Source organism: Fringilla coelebs (assembly GCF_963513975.1).
Source record: "Fringilla coelebs genome assembly, chromosome: 9".
Taxonomy (NCBI): domain Eukaryota; kingdom Metazoa; phylum Chordata; class Aves; order Passeriformes; family Fringillidae; genus Fringilla; species Fringilla coelebs.
The window spans coordinates 6,262,474-6,282,502 of record NC_140067.1 but is presented as its reverse complement, the minus strand read 5'-3'; the positions used below and the strand labels follow the sequence as shown (position 1 = coordinate 6,282,502).

General features: G+C 41.7%; 1 protein-coding gene across 2 annotated transcripts in view; it reads right to left on the bottom strand.

Annotated features, from left to right (window-relative positions):
- The window catches only part of FAF1 (Fas associated factor 1), a 152,893-nt gene that overhangs the window by 130,934 nt on the left and 1,930 nt on the right, over positions 1–20,029 (bottom strand). The window contains exons 1-2 of one of the 2 annotated variants that reach the window (XM_084211148.1): positions 17,303–17,571; positions 817–885 (exon numbers count right to left, since the gene is read on the bottom strand). In XM_084211148.1, coding sequence (XP_084067274.1) covers positions 817–885; positions 17,303–17,347 — 114 coding nt within the window. In that variant the 5' untranslated portion in view covers positions 17,348–17,571. Of the gene's footprint in view, positions 1–816; positions 886–17,302; positions 17,572–20,029 lie in introns of those variants that run through there. The other variant, XM_084211147.1, reaches the window with a different exon arrangement.

Below are 20,029 nucleotides of genomic sequence, written 5' to 3'. Positions count from 1 at the left end.
GTCATTTGGAAAAGAGAAAGAAAAAAAAAAGGAGGAAATCAAATGTTTTACAGTTGAAAGGAAGAGCACTAACTTTTTAATTACGTTTGCTGTAGTTTACACTTCTAAACCTTAAGAAATTGGATTAATAGTTTCTTTATTTACTAATCCTATGAAGAGTCTTAAAACACCTAAGACTATTTTGCTTGGTTTTATTGGTTTCCTCCTACTTGTCTGCACATTGAACCTTGTGGCAAAATAGATGAGAAGTTTTTTCAGGATGAGTGTTTGCTGGGTATTTTGCTTGTACTTAATGGTCTCTGGATAGCACCAAATCTAAATAAAGTTATGGCTTTAATCATCTGACTCAATCCTGCACAACCACCAACAACAGAAGAGCAAAAATCCCAATTTTAAATTAAAAGCACATGAAAATTTGAAAAAGTTGTTTTATCTTCCCTTTCTTCCACAGGAACCTAAATCCTCAAAACCCATGTGTGTACAGACAGGTCTTCTTCTAAAAACACTACCCTTCATAACACTTCTTACACAATGAAGCCAAGAGGAAACTAAACACAATATGAAACATGGCTTTAGAGGACAAGACAGAAATGAAAAAATCCTGAAGACAATCACAGCAGAGAAGGGTTTGTTCAGGATCTCATTTACTTGGAGAAGAGGCTTTAACAGACCAAAAGCAGTCTGCACATAACAGCCTGTTTGTCCCAGCCACGAGACACCCCCAAATTTGAAATAAAGCTACCAGCTGTCTTAGCAAGATGCCATGTCACTGTTATGTGGGGTTGATCTATGAAGTCATTTTCTTAGAATACTTACCACTAAATCCCAGTTATTTTGTTCAAGCAACGTTATAGCTTCATCAATATTTTCAATACCAGTACATGCCTAAAAATAAAAAGAAGCAGTAAAGAGAATTAAAAGCATTGATCAAAATCAGGGTATTAATACTTATAATTCAATTAATTTCAGCAGGATGACAGGAAAAGTATAGGTTTTCCCTTTCTGTTACAAAAGGGTAATCCAGAAATCAGACTTCAAGTTTTAAACATCAAACATTTAGATATCATTCCCTGCTCCATCAGAGGACTCTTGTGTAACCTTGAGCAAGCCACCTAGGGAAGCAAGACCAAGTAGTTATTTGTAAAATTAGGACAACAGTGCTGTCCCATAAAGGTGTTTTACCTTCAAAACTATGAAGCACTCATACTACTTTAAAAGGGAGCACAAAAAGCCCTGTACTCTGGCTTTACCTAGTTCAAGAAATCTAACACAATAGCATTTTTAAGGTTAACCCTCATAAAACTGTATTTTGAATTGAGCTTAACTGCAAACCCAAGAGCACCTCTACTCAGCAAAAGCTGAGATGCAGCAACCTGCTGCCTTTTTTAGATACCCAGAACTTTTCAACTATTTAACTTCAGTAGGCAGAGCATTGCTATTCATTCTGCCACATATTTACCACCATTCACATTGAAGAATATGAGATATATTTTACCAAAAGAGAAAAAAGGAAACAGCTAAGTTTCTGTCTGGAATTTATCTTTCATCCTATCTGTATTCAAACACACAAGATGAGTTCAGACTTTTACAAGATCTGAAATATGATTGTGTTCCTTCTGCTCTACCACACAGTTACATGAAACTGTGGTATATAAAACTGCATCCAAAAAATAAGAAAACAAACCTTTTAACAGTAATAATACAGAGCTAGATAGCAGCAGCAAACAGATCAGTTTTCCTTATTCCATTTATGTTGTAAGAGAAGAAGGAGGCTAAGCAGACACTTTTTCCTACCAAGACATAAAGAGCCATCAGGTCATATATTTCCCATGGTCTTTTTTTCCAATTTACAACCATGAAAACATAAAAAGAAGAAATCACAAAGAAATTCAAGGCAAATTCTCTCTTCCTAAATTCAACCCTGAAAAAATCCACATTTACAAAGCACTACATGCAGTATGTCAAAATGGACCAGTCTGCAGGACGGCAAGATGAATTTATGGAGAATTTTGCCTGCAGAGGGGAGGCAGCAGTTTCTACTGCTGCACAGTGCTCTCATCACCACATCGATCCTTTCTGCAACAAGACAAAATTTCTTCCACTTCAGAGCATGCTGTGTTAATGCTAAATTTCACCCACTTCACATTGGGAGTGCTAAAAAAATACCACTTTGCTCCTCAGAAGCATCATTTTGCCTTCTTTTCCATTATTTCTTGCAGTTATTTCTGAAGTTGAAAATGGAACAAAACTTCAACACAATCCCCAGCAAATCCTTATACATTTATAGGCACTTATGCCAGGTAGGTTTGCAGGGTACAGGGCTTGAGCTCGTCATTTCTGAAATGACAGGATGGTTCATACACCCATCAACCTGCCACTGGAACTGATGTCAACAGATCTGCTGCAAAAATTCCTGCTTTGAGAAAAACCTCTGCAGAATTCTGAGATTCTGTTTACATTCGAGTGAAATACACTTAATCTGGTCATTACAGAAATAGTTACTATTTCTCATTAGTCAGCCCTGCAAAATCTGCATGATCTTTTTAAAAACTACCTTGTGTTCCAACCTACAATAAAAACTTGACCAACAATGCCTTGTTTTCACCCTGGGCTGTGCAGATGAAGCTGAGGAGATGGTACCTACAATACAGGATTTAACATTGGTTTTAGCTGTCCCCTCTTTTTATCATTCCTGCAGCTCTGCTGACTTGCCACTGTGCTCTCTTAGCCCATGCTAACTGCAAATCAATTCAGCTCACTTTGGCATACTCTCATTTTGAGATAAACTAAACAAAATTAGCTTATCCTTCTGTCAGAGCACACAGTGAAAGGAGTTAACTCATCCCAGTGAGGGCAGAGTAATTAAACAGCTAATTCACCTGGTGTCTGCATCCTTCCTGAATCATCTTTCTGGTGATTTACAATGTTAAACAGAACATTGGTCACTTAGCAATGCAGAGTCACTGGGTAACAAGAACAGACAGGTGTAAACACCAGCTGAAAATAAAGATCATCAGAATTCTTAATAGCCAAGACAAGCAATTTTGGTTAAAATCTTTGCACCATTCTTACTCTCCTAATATGTGATTTTGAGGAGTACTTAAACAAAGATCTCACTTTCCAGATGGATCATTTTTGCTAGCTGCCAATAAAACAGAAAACAAACATTTCAGAATTGCACCAGGAAAGAATGAGTGCTACTTATCAATGTAACCATAAAAGAGACATTCCCAGATCTTCAACACACCGTTCATGTCAGAGTTGCAGCAAATTAAGATTATTTAGAATCTTATTATATTGCACTATTTCAACATTCAAACACTACATACTACAAGATACAAATCCTTGTATCAAGTCAAAAGCCATCAGTGAGACCAAAACCTAAAGCTGCTTCCTTGTAGCTGCATCATGTCATGCAAGCCAAACTAAAGAAAATCATCTGGTTTGCATGTCTTTGATTTTCCCTAAGAAATTAAGCACACAAGACAGGCAGTCCCTCAATGGCAAGCCTGACATGATGTCAAAGGCTCTGTGGTGACAGATCAGTCCCAGAACAACCTGGCTGCTCCTGCCTTTGTTTTCTTTAGGGAAAGGCACACAGGAAACCAGCAGGTTCTGTGAGCAACAGAATTAACAAAGTCTGGTTCCTCATGGGTTTGCCTCTCATCCCTAATTGCAAGGGCTGATTGCAGCTTTTCCTATGGCTGGAATAGTTATAAGAGCTCCTTCTAATGGACTACTTCCCATATTACCAGGCTGTATTTTCATTATATTTGGAATAGTTTCATTAGTACAAGTCCAAGGGACACCTGGCACCTTAGGGCTCTATGCCTAACTTATTTAGAAAGGCACACTAGAATTCACAGGGTTTAATTATTTACAATATATAAATATTTTTCCTCCTGTTTATTCCTTTTATTCTACCAAGCAAGAAACAAACAAACAAAAATTTAATAGGAAAAAGAAAGTTAAATTTGTTCAGAGACAGAAGTGAAAAAACCTTAAAAACATAGCACAGCATATGAGCCCTAAAGATGCAAAAATACATCTTTGAGCAAGTAAAGAAAGGGGCTGAGGAGACTTTTTTTATTATTCCCAGATTTTTATTCAGCTTTATGTTCATGAGACCTGCTTAACAGAAGGCATTAAATATTTTAAAAGAAAATTCCTACCTGAATACTACTAAATCTTGTTTCAGTGAACAACCAGCATATCCTCTAAGTCATCAAAAGATGAAAGGAACAAACCACCACAGAAAAGGTAAAACCTTGAAGGCTCACTGATTTGTAAACCTTTACACATCAGAAAGAAACCAAAGAATTTTTTTTGGAGGACAAAGGAGAAGAAAATGTAGAACAAGTTCCACCTCCTCCCTGCATTTCCTGTAGATCCAGGATATCATTTTCAGCCTTCAAGCAGCTCCAGAGACTCTGCAGTCACTTCTGTGCTTTTCCAGACCACACAAGAGGAAAATGAATGTGAAGATGAGAAAACTATTGTTGTGTGCTGAATACATAATCAGATTCTGAAGATAAAGTTACTGAATGGTAAAACAACTTCCTTAGCATCCTGCTTTTCCAGGGCAGGTAAATGTTTCCACCAGGCAGATTGAAATTTCCACATAATAAAATTTCAGACTGTTCTCCAAATTTTTTTTCAAGGCAGCTTCATATCCCCACAGCAATGGAGATCTTACCCTTGGAATGTTTCACAGGTAAACATTAGGGTGCTATCCTTGCACAGTAACATTAACCTTAATAAAAGAAGCAAAGCAGTTAGTGAGGAAACAATTCAATAAGAAAGAAGCTGTGAGGGCAGACAGTCCCCAAGGCACGAGACAAACCTAGGAGCTGTTTCCAGAAAGCTGTAATGCAGGATGACAGACTGGCTCCTCTAAATCCCTTGCAGGGCGGTCTGACCCAACAGCTGTAACAGCTGGATGTGGGGTTTGAGACCCTCTGTGACACCCCACCAGCCCAGGCTCCAGCCCTCTTCCACAGCCCAGGGAGCAGCTGTCTTCCCCATGTGGCAGCAGCTGCCCCCAGCACCTGCTGCAGGGATGCAGGAACCAGTTGTTCCATGGCAGAGCTGCAAGGGCCAACAGCTGCTGCTGCCAGCACAGAGCGGGGCTGCTCCTGCAGCAGGGCTGCTCCTGCAGGGCTGCTCCTGCAGGGCTGCTCCTGCAGGGCTGTTCCTGCAGGGCTGCTCCTGCAGCAGGGCTGGAGAGCAGCAGCAGCTCTGACACTCACACACAGCCTCACAGGCTGCCCCCCTGCAGCTGCTGCAGAGGAGCACACGGCATTGGGCAGCAAGGCAGGAGGTCTCTCACCTGCAGCACCACTCCCCTCCTGGCCAAGGCAAAATGCAGCAGGCAAAGTATCCAAAAGGCCACTTTTGGCCTACCAGCAGCAGCTGGATATGGAGGACTAAGTCTCAACGTTCCTTTTGAACAATTCCATACTTCCTTTGGATACTAACAGTAGCTGTATTTTCTCCAAAAAGGGACCATCTAATGCAAACTAGACCTAGAACATTTTGTACAACAGGTTCAGGCCCATTAAAACAAGGGCTGTAATTCACAGACAGCTGTGAATTACACTGGGTACCACTCACTCCTATAACAGTCAGATGAAAAATAAAATAATCTTTAGCTCAGTCCATCATTTCAATGTTTAGCCAAATGCTACAATGCCCAAAGAAACAGCTGCATGAAGGCACCAAAAGATTCAACAGGACTGCCTAGGAAGATCCCTCTGGGATCTCCTACAAAAGCTCAGGAAGTCAGCATTAACACACCTACAAATGCAGAGACAACACCCTAGGAAGTGCTTACTTTTGAAAGCACCAAATAAATTTTTATCACTAGACAGAGTGCAGCAACTAGAGTTAACTCTATTCCATAAAGATATATGATGGTTTCAAGAGACATAAGAAATGCTGCCAAAGAACATAAATTGTCAAAAATCAATTCACTATCCCTTGGGTAACTTACTCTTCAAAAATTGAGAGACTAAGAGCATGGAAAACTCTTTGAGTTCTGGCCACAAACCTGCTCAGAAAGACAGCTGAATTACCCAGACCAGCAGCTTAAAAACAATAAACCACTCAGAGCTGCTCTGAGTAGCATTTGAGCTATAGCAAAGGATATTACCTATCTCCTTGCATATTTCCTGTGTAAAAGAACAAGATTTACCTTACTGCTTTATTCACCTCTTCAATTACAACCAGACAGTTCACAGACACACTTCATCGCCCTGCCAGGTTTTGCATATCTCCAAAGACAGAGAGTCTACAGCCTCTCTGGGCATTTTGTTCCAGTGCTTTACCACCTTCACTGAGAGCTGCTTTTCCTTATATTTAATTATAATTTCCCAAGCTGTAACCTATATCCACTGTCTCTCACCCCCAGACTCCAACTGCAAGAGAAATTTGATTCTGTATTGTCTGTTATCACCCACTGTACAACTGAGACAGGAACTAGATCCTCCTGCAGCCTCCTCTCCCAGGCTACACAAAGCCAGCTCCCTTAACATCACCTTTCACACAAAAATGCTCCAGCCTCCTCCCTTCCTAGGTAACCCTTCACTGGACTTGCTCTGCTTTGTCAATGGAGTGACTGAGAGCAAACCCAGTACTCCTGGCAGCAGTGGTCTCACCAGTACAATGAGACAGAATGCCCCCCCTCAGGCTCCTGGAACACTAAGCCACTAAGTGGCTACTACTACTTCTAGAAAAATCCTTAAGCATTCCTAACAAATCCTTAAGCATTCCTAACAAAAATCAGGTTTCTGGATGCGAGATTTTTAAACAATCCAATCCTGAGTTTCCTCTTTCTAGTGTCAAGCATAGTACTTTGCTTCTTTTTCCCATCCATTATGAGGAGAATGGCTCAGTAATCAAGGATAATTATCAAGTCTATAAAGAACCAAGGCTAGCTCCAGATTTTATCAGCTAGAAATCCACTCAAACCCAGAAAGATTTAGGACACTAATTCACCCCTGACATGTTAATAAATCAGAATTTTTTTTTTAATTCACACATACACTGTTGCAATGGTGATGACTTCAAAGATACTGAAACAAAGCATAACACTTCTTCCCCCAAAACAGGTAAAGCCAATATGCCTAGCCAAACAAGCACCATAGTATCAAATTTAGTACCATAATATCAAATTTAAGGTGCCTGTGGAACTCCCTTCTGAGCTATCAAGAGATGCAGCACATTCAGACACTCACAACTTATATTTTTTGGTACCTCAGTTCTTCTTATCCCAGAGTCCCACCAGTATCAGGACCACCTGCACAGACTTTATCAGCTCCACCCCTCTGTGGCATCCCAGCTCATTCTAACCCTGCAACAACCCTACCAGTGTATCGAGAGTGTTCTTAATATGAGTCATCCATGGTTATTAAATTAACTTTTACTTCTGATTCAGACAAACACTTAAAAAACAACATCCAGGCATATCGACCAAGACACAGACTGAAAGGTCACCTACTGCAAGCATCTAACTGAGGAGATAAGAATGCTTCTCTGTTTTTTTTTCATAACTCAGAAGACCATCTGGTAAAAATTAAGCAGATTCACCAGCTGTTCATTTAGCAAAAACAAGCTAATTTACTTACCAGCATCAGAAATCAAGAAAGGGTTTTAGGCAAATATGCCAGAATAAAGTTTGCCCAACGCATTTCAACTCCCACACCCAACTATTTACAAATTTCATCATTCTCCTATTTGAGCATCCCCTTAAGCAAAGTGAGGTGGGGAGGGAAGAGGGGAGAAGGAAAAATAGTATTTATGAAGGTCACAGAAGACATTTCAACCTGTAGCTACCAAGCAGACAGGAGTGAACTTTGCCCACACTCTGAGATGACTGCAAGCCTTCCAAACAAAGCAAGCTGGGGACAAAGTCTAAACTGGTAGCATGAAGCTCTAACCACTTCTCAGCAGAACTAACTAACTCAGCACCACACTAACCACGTTCAAATGGATTCCAGCAGACTCTGAACTCTCTGAAGACTCTGGAGCAAATTCTGATTCCAGAATACCACGAAGGCAGATCCCTAGGAAGCCTGTGAGCCGAGCCAAGACATGAACTCAAGCCTCCCAAGCCCCATGCTAACACTCCAGTGTTTAAGCCACACACGTTACATACAAAGAGCAGTGGTCAAACTGAATTAAAACACAAACCAAAAGTCAGTACCCATTAATTAGTACCCTATGCTACCAAACCCATTTGTCTTTCCTGAGGACTGAAGACAGCCTTTACCCAACAACTACAAAGATGTTTTAGTTAGGATTATCCCAAAGTTTCTGTGTTTGTTTAATACTTTTATTAAGTATGTCAGTGAAGGCAAAACCTGAATCATTTCACCCTTACAGTATCAGATAAGAAAAACTGATGGAAAAAAGAAAATAATTGCATGGGTCAAACAAATGCTTGCTGCACATTTGCACTCATCTACTCTCTCCTCATTATCTCAAAAGCAGCAGAATTTTAAAAACAACTCAACAATAAATAAAAGCCACTTTCTAGATAAGCACACAAAGGAAGAATACTGATCCGTACAAAAGAATATTTTAGTCAGCATTTCACAAACACTCTTTTTAATTTTTTGTGAAGAACAGAACAGCAAGGAACAGACTTACTCTTCAAAACCTGGAAAAGTCACTGGCATGGTTTAACTCCAGCCAGCAGCCAAGCCCCACGGTACTGCTCACTCATGGCCCCAGCAGTGGAACCAGGTAGAGAATCAGAAGAGTAAAAGCTGGAAAACTCAGTTTGAGATAAAGACAGCTTAATAGGGAAAGCAAAAGCCACCCACACAAGCAAAGCAACACTAAGAAATAATTCCCTGCTTCCCATGGGCAGGCAGGTGTTCAGCCACCTCCAGGACAACGGGGGTCTTACCACATGTAGTGGTTACTTGGGAAGACAAACACCAACACTCTGAAGATCCTCTCTTCCTCTTTCTTCCCCCCACTTCATACATCAAGCATGATGTCATATGGTCTGGAAAATCCCTTTGGTCAGTTTGGGTCCCCTGTCCCAGCTGTGTCTCCTCCCAGTTTCCTGTGCAGCCCCCTTCCCAGTGTAGCGGTACAAGAAGCAGAAAAAGCCTTGGCTCTGAGCAAACTCTGCTCAGCAATAACAAAAACATCTCCTTATTATCAACTCCGTGTTCAGCACAAATCCAAAGCAGAGCCCCACAACAGCTACTGGGAAGAAAATTAACTCCACCCCAGCCAAAACCAACAGGCATCCAGAGAAGGGAAACAGCAGCACATTCAAACTCCAAGCACAGGTCATACAAATAGCACAGGCCAACAAGGGCTGAAAAGAAAAAAAAAACCCAAGAAACAGCTTTCTAAAGACATTAATATTATATAAGCTTTTAAAAGCATCAGGCAAGACAGGAAGTCACTGGGACCAAAGGAAGAAAACAGTAATAAAGTACTCAAAGAAGGTAAGGGGCATATGAGAAAAGCTACATGAATTGTGTGCACTGATACCCACTACTGAGGAACTTTGAGACCATCCTGTAACACAGCTGATCTGTGCAGAAAACACTCTCATCCTAAAATGTCAGCAGAGACACACAGAGCAAACCACTTGATTTGTGAGAGCCCCCAAAACTCTAAAGGAACTGAAATCAAGTTTTTCACACCAGACTCCTCTTTAAATGTTTGATTAAAGGTGAAATCAACACCACATTCCTGCAGTGTTGTGGTACAAACCAGAAGGGGTTAATATTTCTACAGTTCAAATTTGACTTCTGTACTAATAAGAAACAGCAGAAATTCCAATAAACTACATAGAATAGGCTTAGTATGTACATGTATAAGACACACTGAGGAAAAGTGAACACAATTTCTATAGAGCAAACTCACATATCACAAAACTACTCAAATGTCTCTCAGGAGCTCAGTCAGCTGAAGAACACAAGACTAACTCAAGCTGGCACAGTTTATTTCCAAAGTTTTATAGCAAACCCCATCATGAAGCTTTCAAAATGCTGACTTCCAGAAACTAGGATGAGGCAAACCCATCCACATTCTGTTTCTTTCAGCTCTTTCCTAAGGACTAGCCACTGCTGTAGAAAAGACATTAGGTCAGCTGGGTCTTCGATCTGAGCTGATATGGCACCTTTGGTATTTGCTCACACAAACAACCTGACCTTTAGAAAATAATAAAAAAAAATTATAGGAGTGACTCAGTTTCAGTGTTATTGTCTTTACAAATCGTTTTCAGTAATAGTTAAAAATGAAACTTATATAAAATAACCCAAGGGCTAACGTATTCTGTTCTAGTTTCAAAATGTCTCTTAAGAACTTCAGCTTTAATGAATTATCTTTTGAAAGCATTAACTACTGCTGTGGAACTAAGACCTGCTCAACCAGTCAGACATAGAGGACCAGTAGATGACTATTTCAATAGACCAAACAACATGTCATGCATACATGAGGGCTTTGATTTCCTCTTTGAGCAGTTTCTTTTTACAATTGCACATTAACTAGTCAACTCTAAAAAATGGGCTTAATTAGTAGGTATCAATCCAGCCAGTAAGCATGTCATTTCCTTTCATCCAAATAATGAAGGACGAGTAAAATGTTAGGTACTTCCCCAGGCCTTTTATTCCAGTTCCTACAGTAGTTAAAGGAAAGGACTCATCTAATGGCTGCCCCACATATGCACAAATTTATTCACTGACTAGAAAAATATGAGATCCTATCTAAGATATGCCATGTAGTTCCTCTAAAAAGCTACCTTCTACTTCTAGCATGGAAGTGTGTGAAAACTGGGCTTGTAATGGTAACTGAATCATAAGAACTGCCCAAATACAAAGGAAAACTCTACCCTTTCAGGCTTTCCAGCTCCAACACAATATTCTCAAGATGGAAAATTCTCAAGGCCCCTTAAGACATGTAGCAAATGGCTCAAATGCTCATCCTCTCCCACACCTCCTTCCACACAGAAATAAGAACTCAGTAAGTGAAAAGTTTACTGTAATTGATCCTTGCTTACCAAGATATATTAGCCATGTGGTATTTTCAATATGACAAACAATTTTCACAGTATCTTTCAATGAAAGCCCATTCCTAGCCTTTGGGAGTACATATAATTATTAATTTCAATATTATAATTAGTACTGGTTGTCATGGCATTTGAAAAAGGATCCTACAGCTACCACCTCTCAATCTGTTTCAGTGACCTACTAACCCCAATACCTACATGAATGGGCTGATGGAAATGGTGACATGATTACTATGATGTGAAGAGTCTTTTCAAGGTAATTGAATGAAAAAACCAGAACAAACCTCTTTCTAAAGACAAATTGGTGCTCCAGTGGTAAATTATTCAGGTTCCTACAGCAGGGGTGTAATGCACACAAATCATAGTCAAAGTAGCCTCTTTCTTTTCTATAAATGTCAGTTAGTATTTCTAATTAACTATCTGCCCTTACATCAGAGAAATTAACTTTTTTCCATGAAGAGCTATCAATGGGAATATGCAAGTTATGTTTCTATAAGGACACCACTCTTACTCCAACTTCTTATTTGTCACTCTGGAACCCACTTCACCTTCAGTTTAAAGGCCAGTAAATCAAATTAGCCTTGTTCTGATGAACCTGAACTTTGGGATGACAACTGAGCCTAAACATATCTAAAGAAATGAAACTCCAAAACCCCACAAGGAATAAATTAATAGAAGTGATGGCAGAAGTGACTGGCAGCAGACAGTAAAAATGGCAATAACTAGAACACACTAAGCATGCAGTATGTTTTTATCATGTCTCTTGGCCCTAGGGCCATTTACAGCAAACAAAACCAACTGTGTTCCAAACCAAGAGGTCCAGCTACCAGCTCCAAAGGTGTTACTGACTGGGTAATGCACAAAATTATAATGTGATAAAATCCAACAAGGATTAAAAGGAATTCTAATCAAAATGCAAATTAAGAGGCTTCACAAGTATGAACTTCAACATCCTACAGTGTCCTAAAGGCCTCTTTTTCTACACTGGAAAACAGACCTGTTATCTATTTTAAAATTTAACTAAAGATACAGTAACCTATATCCATTAAAACAGGTCAGGTGAAGCAGTGCAGAGCATCTGGGCACCTGACTATTAGAAACCCAGCAGAGCCCACTTTTAACTAAAGATACCCAGCAGGAGGTATGGTTAAACAAATCTGTCTGTCCCAAACCCTGATTTCCAATCTCTAGAGTTATGGATTTCCTTCCAGCTACTGTGGAGAGATCTGCAGAGCTCAGTTCAGCACCCACTGCACTGCACATTCTACAGAGAGGCCACACTAAAGAGAGGTTTTGGTTTGAGTAAGACTGAGGTTTAAGCTCAGATCTGAACAAATGTACACCCAGGTATATAATGAGATCTTCTGATGAAAATGTAGGCCTCCAAGAACATTAAATCTTTGGAAAGCATCCACCAGCTTATGTTTAAACTTTGACTGGAACTCTCTTCATCAACAACCTTTTGTTGAGGGCCTTGTTCCAAATTCCCAAACACTCCACTGAAAGCCTGCAAAGAAAGCAAGAACAGCCCTTTCTGCCCCAGCACCTTAATGACAAAACATGTCTTTTTCTTTCAGAAATCAATATTAAGGACATCCACTTTGAGATTTGTTCAGAACCCACAGTGAGTGATTTATCCTTACAGAAATGTTTGAAAAACTTTCCAGCCCCCACCCTAAGTCACAGTCCAGGGCCAGAATCAAGGGTACTTGAAGTTATTCCTGTATCTGTCCACCTTTTCCACCCATCAAATCTTTATACTGGCAATAAATTAAAATGACAGAAAACCTGAACCACCATGCCAACAAGCACAGAGGAAAGCAAAGCTAACTTAGCACCCTTTGCCAAAAAAAAAAAAAAAAAACAACAAATGTAAATTCTACACACAGACTGTTGGACAGTGAAAACTGCTCACAACTGAGATAATCTTCTACAGGGCTGAAGCAGACAGGAACAAAAACAAACAAACAAACAAAAAAAAACCAAACCACAAAACTTTATCTTGCGAGTTATTTAACAGCACTATGTTAACTTCCAGGTGCAAAGATTCTCCAGTTTCTTTAATTTCTGCCATTCCAGAAGGAAACAAGTAGACTGAATTGCAATTAAATCTTCAAAAACAAAAAGTAATAAACTGATGTATTACTGTCATGGTGAATTTTATAATTTAAAACACAAACATTTAGTATGCTTTCTCACTTTGCTGTAACTGATGGCAATGAGGCTCTTCCTTCCCAATTCCCCCTTGCTCTTCCCAAAAATCTGTTTTTATGAAAGAGATTGACACAAAGTTGAAGTTTGAAAAAATAAAGAAGACATTTTTATACACAAGTGTGTCAATCACACAAAAGCAGTATATTATCCATTTTTTTTTTTAATTTGGAAAAGAAAAAAAAAGGCAAATACATCGGTTTCACAATGAACATAGATGAAAGAGGGAAGAAAACTACTAGAAATTCTTTGCCTCGATGAAAGCAAGGATTTTTGAGTTCTGTCATTTCACTCTGACATCCTCCCACCCTGACCATTATTTGGTCAATGAAAAGTGTGAATTCTTTGAAAAATTTCCTCCTGAGGCTCCACAGTGCCAGATATTCTTGTAATACATGGACACACAGGAGCTGGCAACCCCATAACACTGCAACCTTTAGGCCCACTCCACATTTAGGATGGTTGTGAGGACAAGCACACAGCATGAATAAAGTGGTCCTATAGGTGGACATAAATTACAAGGACAAAAAGATGTTCTTGCTAATTTTAGTTCCAATCCTAAGTGAAGCTGTAAAAACAAAAGCAAAAGTGCTAGTGTGCAAAAACACCAATATCTGATACTTCTGCCAATACTCAAAGTTAAACTTTGGAATGAAGACTAATCTATGTCAATTAAATTAAGCTCTGTGCAACTAAATTTTACAACTTAAAAAGAAAAAAAAAATCTGTTTTCTTTATAGTGAAAATAGACCCCAAACTGCAAGAGATCATGAGTGTATTTGTACCATGTGAGCAGCTGGGTATCCCCCTAAAGATGGAAGCACACTTTGCAGTTAAACACAACAAACAACAGAACAGTTGTTAAAAAATTGGTAGAAATTAAATGCAATTATTTCCCCCAGTGTGTGAAGTATGTTGCAGCATCACTTACCAATTTACAGGCAGTTACTTTTTTGAAGAATTTATGCTACTAAAACAAGCTGTTGTGCCTTTTCCTATGGATTTTTTCCTTTATGCCAATGACACTTTGTGGAGAAGTTCTGAATTGCATTTAGTAAAAAAAGCTAAAACTTGTTTGTGCACTGAACTCCACATCAGCTACTTCCACTGAAAACAATCAGACTACTCATGCACAAAGCAAAGCTTCTGCATAATCTTTCCTAAGTGTGGGCCTAAGAAGGAAAAGTTAGGCAGGTTGCTTATACAGCCCACATGCATGAATACGTATTTTGTGCTCCCTGGGTAGCACACAGTGGCCTCATTAAAAAGGAGAGGAAAAGAAAATAATTATAAACCACACAGAACAGGCTTAAATTGTTTTGAGACATTAGGCAAAAATATTTTGGTAGATCACTCACTGTGCCTTACTCTATACTTAAAATATTTCATAAAATTCCATGGGTTTATGTATTTATATGTATATGTATGTATATATATATATATGTATGTGTGTGTGTATATATATATACACACACATATATATATACACACACACAAAATACTTTTTAGAAAGAAGTAAGTCTCTTTAGTACCTCCAGTGCAGAAGTAACCTGTTACTACAATCAGAGCTAAAAAGAAAAAAATAAATGCAATACAAGTTCCTGCTCTAGCTGAAACCCAAGGCAAAATCCCTAATAACTCTAGAAGATACTAAATAAATCCATGAAAGCTTCACAAAAGCATCAAGCATCAGTACAATTATGATTTCATTTCTTTTGTTTTTTTAATGGGGAGAGAAAACCCTTTCAAGTTTCAGAAGTTTAAAGACCACTACTCTATCCCCCTTAAACACAACTTGGGAAAAGTGAGGGTGAAATGGTGATGGAAGTTTCCCTCCCAAATTAGTTCACCAAAAATTAGCTGAACTAAACTACAAAGAATTGCTTTTGAAATTTTCACTGTGTGCACCATTCTTCAATAAGACACCTCACATAAACATAGAAGATGGCAGCAGAACTCTGAGAAATATATTTATTAATTAAACAGAAAATATAGAAGGGAAAATCATGCAGAATTACTTTGCACATAATGTTTTATTCTCCATTTTAAATTCTTAGTGAATGAGTTGCAATTTAAAAGACCCCAAAACCTTTACTGTTTAGTAACAGTCTACAGATACAAGGCCTAATAATGACTGACATTGTCCTTTAGTAATTGATTCTTTAACAACATGACAATTAACAGTTCAGTACTTCAAAATCAGGTAGACACTTGATACAATCTTAAAAACAAATACAATTAAACAGGAAAACAAAGCTGTCTGCTGAAATACAAGAGGAAAATGTTTGGGTTCTTTTTAAGTAAGGATTGGTATATGATAAAGTATTTCCTGTGTCCTAGGTTCAGACACATTATGTCATCCACCCTTGATCTAAAACTGGCTTCTGTGACTCCACCACCCACCTGCAAGTTTGCAATGATACTTACTTGTCTTCATGGTACCAAACACTGCAGTTGCTCTTATACTTTTATTAATGGTTTCAAAATCCAAGCACAACAATACTGCAAAATAGTAAAAAACACCTGCAAAGTGTAAATCTGTATTGAAAATTCTGTTAAACAAATAATCTTAAGTTCACCAGCCACTAACTTCATCTTCTGGGATTCCTGATTGTAAGGTCAGGTAATAATGTGGGATCCCATAAGAATCTGTTCCCACTGGAATGAATGCAGAATTGGGATCCCAGTTTCCTTTCACACAGTGTGCTGTTCCTGGAGAAACTCCTTTGTGAAATCCCAGCCCTAAAACTGGGATGCCATCCCTTATATACACAAAAGTACCTCCGAGTACAACAAAGCAGTGACAATATAGTAACATTTGGTATGCATTTTAATGAACAAAGGTGTAAGATATTGGGGTGCAGGAGGGGATGACAGTTCCCTGTTACCAGCTGGGAACTCCATGAGTTACATCAGTGAGATACCTGGTACCTTTTGCAACAGAGGAATTACTTAATTACATAATACACAGGAATTACTGTGCACACTACAGTCACCCTACCTGTAGCTCCAAAGAAACACAAACACAGAGAATGAATTGGAGGGATTCTTTTTTTTTTCTTCTCAACTAAAGATAATAATTTCACTGCTAACAGTCCTTTAAGAAGCTGAACATACATATGGCAGTTTTACAAATCAATCCCAGAATATCCAGGTGCCTACCCATGTAAGAACAACCACTGCAAATGGACAGAGCTTAAAATAACCCAGATGGATTAAAAAGCAAATATTAAAAAAGTATATTCAAATATTATCTGATTCCCTTCCCACATGTGTTTGGCTCCCCCCACTACTTGAAATGCAGGTATCCTCCACTTTTTTACTTGGTCTTAGGAAAACAACATAAAACAAGTAATATTAAGAAGCAATATATGCTCCTAAACACATCACTTTCACTTACAGAAGGACTTTATTCCAGGAATAAGATTTAGAAGTCTGAATCTAAACAACCCTTTTGTAGAGAGAAGGAAAGGTAACAAACAACTTGGAAGAGGATGTTCCTCCCTTCTACATGAACACGCTGCTGTTTGGAATGGGGTGGGAAGAGTTTTACCGTCATCACAACAGTCATAGGCTGAGGCAACCATGGAGTTTAGTGTTGATGCTGGAATGGAAACACCTCTGTTCAGCACTAATCTGTAGTACCAGCAAGTGATTCACTACAAACACTGTGACAAATCATGTGGACTGGTGAGTTTTGTATCCTCCCTGGCATTTGCCTCTTCCAAGTGAGCTGCCTCACATCTGTCCCAGGGCCTGGGTGGTTGCGGAGGGCAGGAACAAGCAAAGTGGATGAAAAAGCTTTAGTTTATTAATTCAAAACTGAAACTCTACAAGTTAAAGAAGACATTTTGTTCACGCACCTTGAGAGAAGAGGGCACAAGCTCCCCATTTCTGACAAACAAAAAGGAAGGAAAGCGAGAGCGGAGGCTTCAGAGGGTGGGCTTCACACCCACCAGCGCGGACCTCCCCACAAAGAACAAGCAGCACAGCAACGAGGAGAAAGAGAAAAGCAGCGAGAGGCCACGGCTGTGTGGCGGCGGCTTGAAAATTTACCTGGAAATCAGCCAATATCATTTCTCGGTCCATGTTGGACGCCATTGCAGCCAGCTGCGTCCCGGCTCTGCTCGGACCCGCGCACCTGGAGCCGCTGCCGCGGGGAGGACGGGGCAGGGTGGGAGCTCAGGAGCTCATGGAGGCGCCGCGCTGCGCTCGGGCTCCCGCGGCGCCCCCGGGCTGCCCCTCCCGGGGCCGAGCAGGGGACGAGGCAGGAGAGCGGCGGGCCGGGCGCGGGGCCGGGAGCGGGCAGCGCTGCCTCAGCCGCTGGCCCGGGAAGGAGGAGGAGGAGGAGGAGGAGAAGAAGGAGGAGGAGGAGGAGGAGGCAGCGTCGCTCCCCGCCTGCCTCCACAGCGCCTGTGTCGCACATTTTGCCTGTCATTGAGGTCGCAAAGAGGCGCTTTGCGGCCGCCACGTGACTGCCCGCCTGTCAAGCGCTCCCGGAGCCGGGGGCGGGACCGCGCCGAGCCGAGCCGGGACCGGGACTGGGAGCGGGGCCCGGCGGCACCGGAGCGGAGCGGGGAGCCCCGGCCCGGCCGGAGCTGCCGCAGCGGAACCGCGGGGCGGACACATCCTCACGTCCCGTGCCGGGGGTTGGCGGCTCCCCAGGCCCGGCCGCGGCGCGAGGTGTCCCGGCTGGGCTCCGCCGCCGGCTGCGGCCTAACGGCTCTGAGGGGAGCTGGCTGCAGCCGTCCTCGGGCGGTGCGGGGAAACGCGGGCCGGCGCGGCTGCCGGGCGGAGCGCGGCCCTGCCTCTCTGTGCGGGAGCGGGGCGTCCGTCTATCCATCCATCCATCCATCCATCCATCCATCCATCCATCCATCCATCCATCCATCCATCCATCCATCCATCCATCCATCCCCCTCTCTCTCTCCCCCCATCCCTCCGGGACCGCGCTGGTTTCGGTGGATGCGGCGGCTCGCTCCCGGTTCGCGTCCCCTCCGCTCCCCCGGGACACGGCAGGGCACGCACCGCCCGGCGCTCGGGGAAGCGGCGACACTTCCCCCGGGTTCCGACTTGGCTCAAAATTAGGAAATGCATTTTTCGCAGGTTTTTCTGAGCCAGCACACTGTGATCTGCCCAGCGGCCCTCGCTCAGGCTTAGCACTCCAGCACTGTAAGATGCAATTCTATTCTATACCGCAAATAAATCTGCTTTAAGTAATGCAAATCTAACTGTTACTTTCTAAGTCTGCCTTCTACAACCTGATGTTCGTGTACCCCCTTAGCACCGACACAAAACACACATTTGGACGCCGACTCGCTAACTAGCCCGACACGTTTTGCTCTGCTTCTTTAAGTGTCCTGTGCGTGTCGTAGCCGAGGTCACGGACGCACCGAGCAGCTTTCCTGTCAGCCACACTGATACCCTCGAATCAAGATATTCTGCCGGGTTTAGGATGCAGCGTTCTTTATTGTTTCTCTGGTCCATCCGCAGGGGTCACAGGGGGTTTCTCGGGCTCTGCCAGCTCCCTGCCGCCGGGGCGAGCCGCGGGGGGAGCCCGGCGCCACCGCGGACCAGCGTGCGGAGAGGGGCGCAGGGGAAGCTCGGCTGTACCTTCAGGAGGGTCCGTGATCCCCGGAGAAGCCCAGGGGATGGTTTAGAGCCCGCTGCGGACGCTGCTGCCTGGGCTGGGTGTCTGGCGGCGGCGGCGCTCCGGAAACGCCACTTAGGATGCGAAGCCACAGTGTCAGAGAAGCTGGGTTTTTACATTTTACCGTGTTCCTGCCCTAGTTTGTGTTGGCAGGGCTCGCCAAAAGGTTTTTATTGCCCGCTGACGTGAGCTTAACAATGCGAGCTCCCCACCACCGACCGGAGGGATGATAAATTAATTGCCCTCACATCTCCACCTTTTTTTTTTTCCTCCACAGTTTGATGTTACAGACAGTTCTGTACTAAGAACAAGGTATGGTGCAATGCCAGGGACAGCCTATGCTAAATTACAAACAAATCCACCCACACATTACTAGAGAGTAACTATAATAAAGGCTGAAAAGCGAGTTTTAGCAATTGGATTAAAGCCAACTAATTCCTGGCACAAATTGAAGCTATAGGTACGTTGTCAAGATTAGTTACACGGCGTTCATGTCTATTACAGTCATACTTTAAATAATGATATCTATATTAGATCAAAACAGGAAGGATTTGATCCAGAACATGAAGAAAAGGTGAAAAGCTGCACGTGCCCCACATCTCAGGAAGTTCACATTCAAGTCACAGCTAAAGTTTCTGTTTGCCTTCTCACAGCCTCTCTGACCCATTCGAGGTGGGTTTTATCCTCTCACGAGGGAGAGACAAATTAGGGAGCCGATTATTTTACTCCTTATAATGCCTGCTGACAATATCCCCCTCCAGAAGTTGTTTGTCGCTGGTTTCTTGGGGTTTTTTTCTGCTGATTCTGGAGCCGATCGGGACAAATCTCTCTGGTTTAGGTGGAGTATCTTTATCACTCATGAGAGGAAATGATCAGGATTAACGAACTGCTTTCTGCAAAGACTTTGGACAGACCTGCACGGCAGAGGAAGTTTGGTGGCATTTTCTGGCCAGGCAGCTTTACTTGCAGGAGGCCTGCAGCACTCCAGCTACACACTAGCGAATTATTTTGCTACGTGGTGTGATTAACAGAAAATGGAAGCTTTATTCTGAACCATAAACCAACAAAAAATTAGTGTGAGACTGTTGTAATATTTGCAGGTCTAATTTTGCACTAAGCAACAGGTAACACCA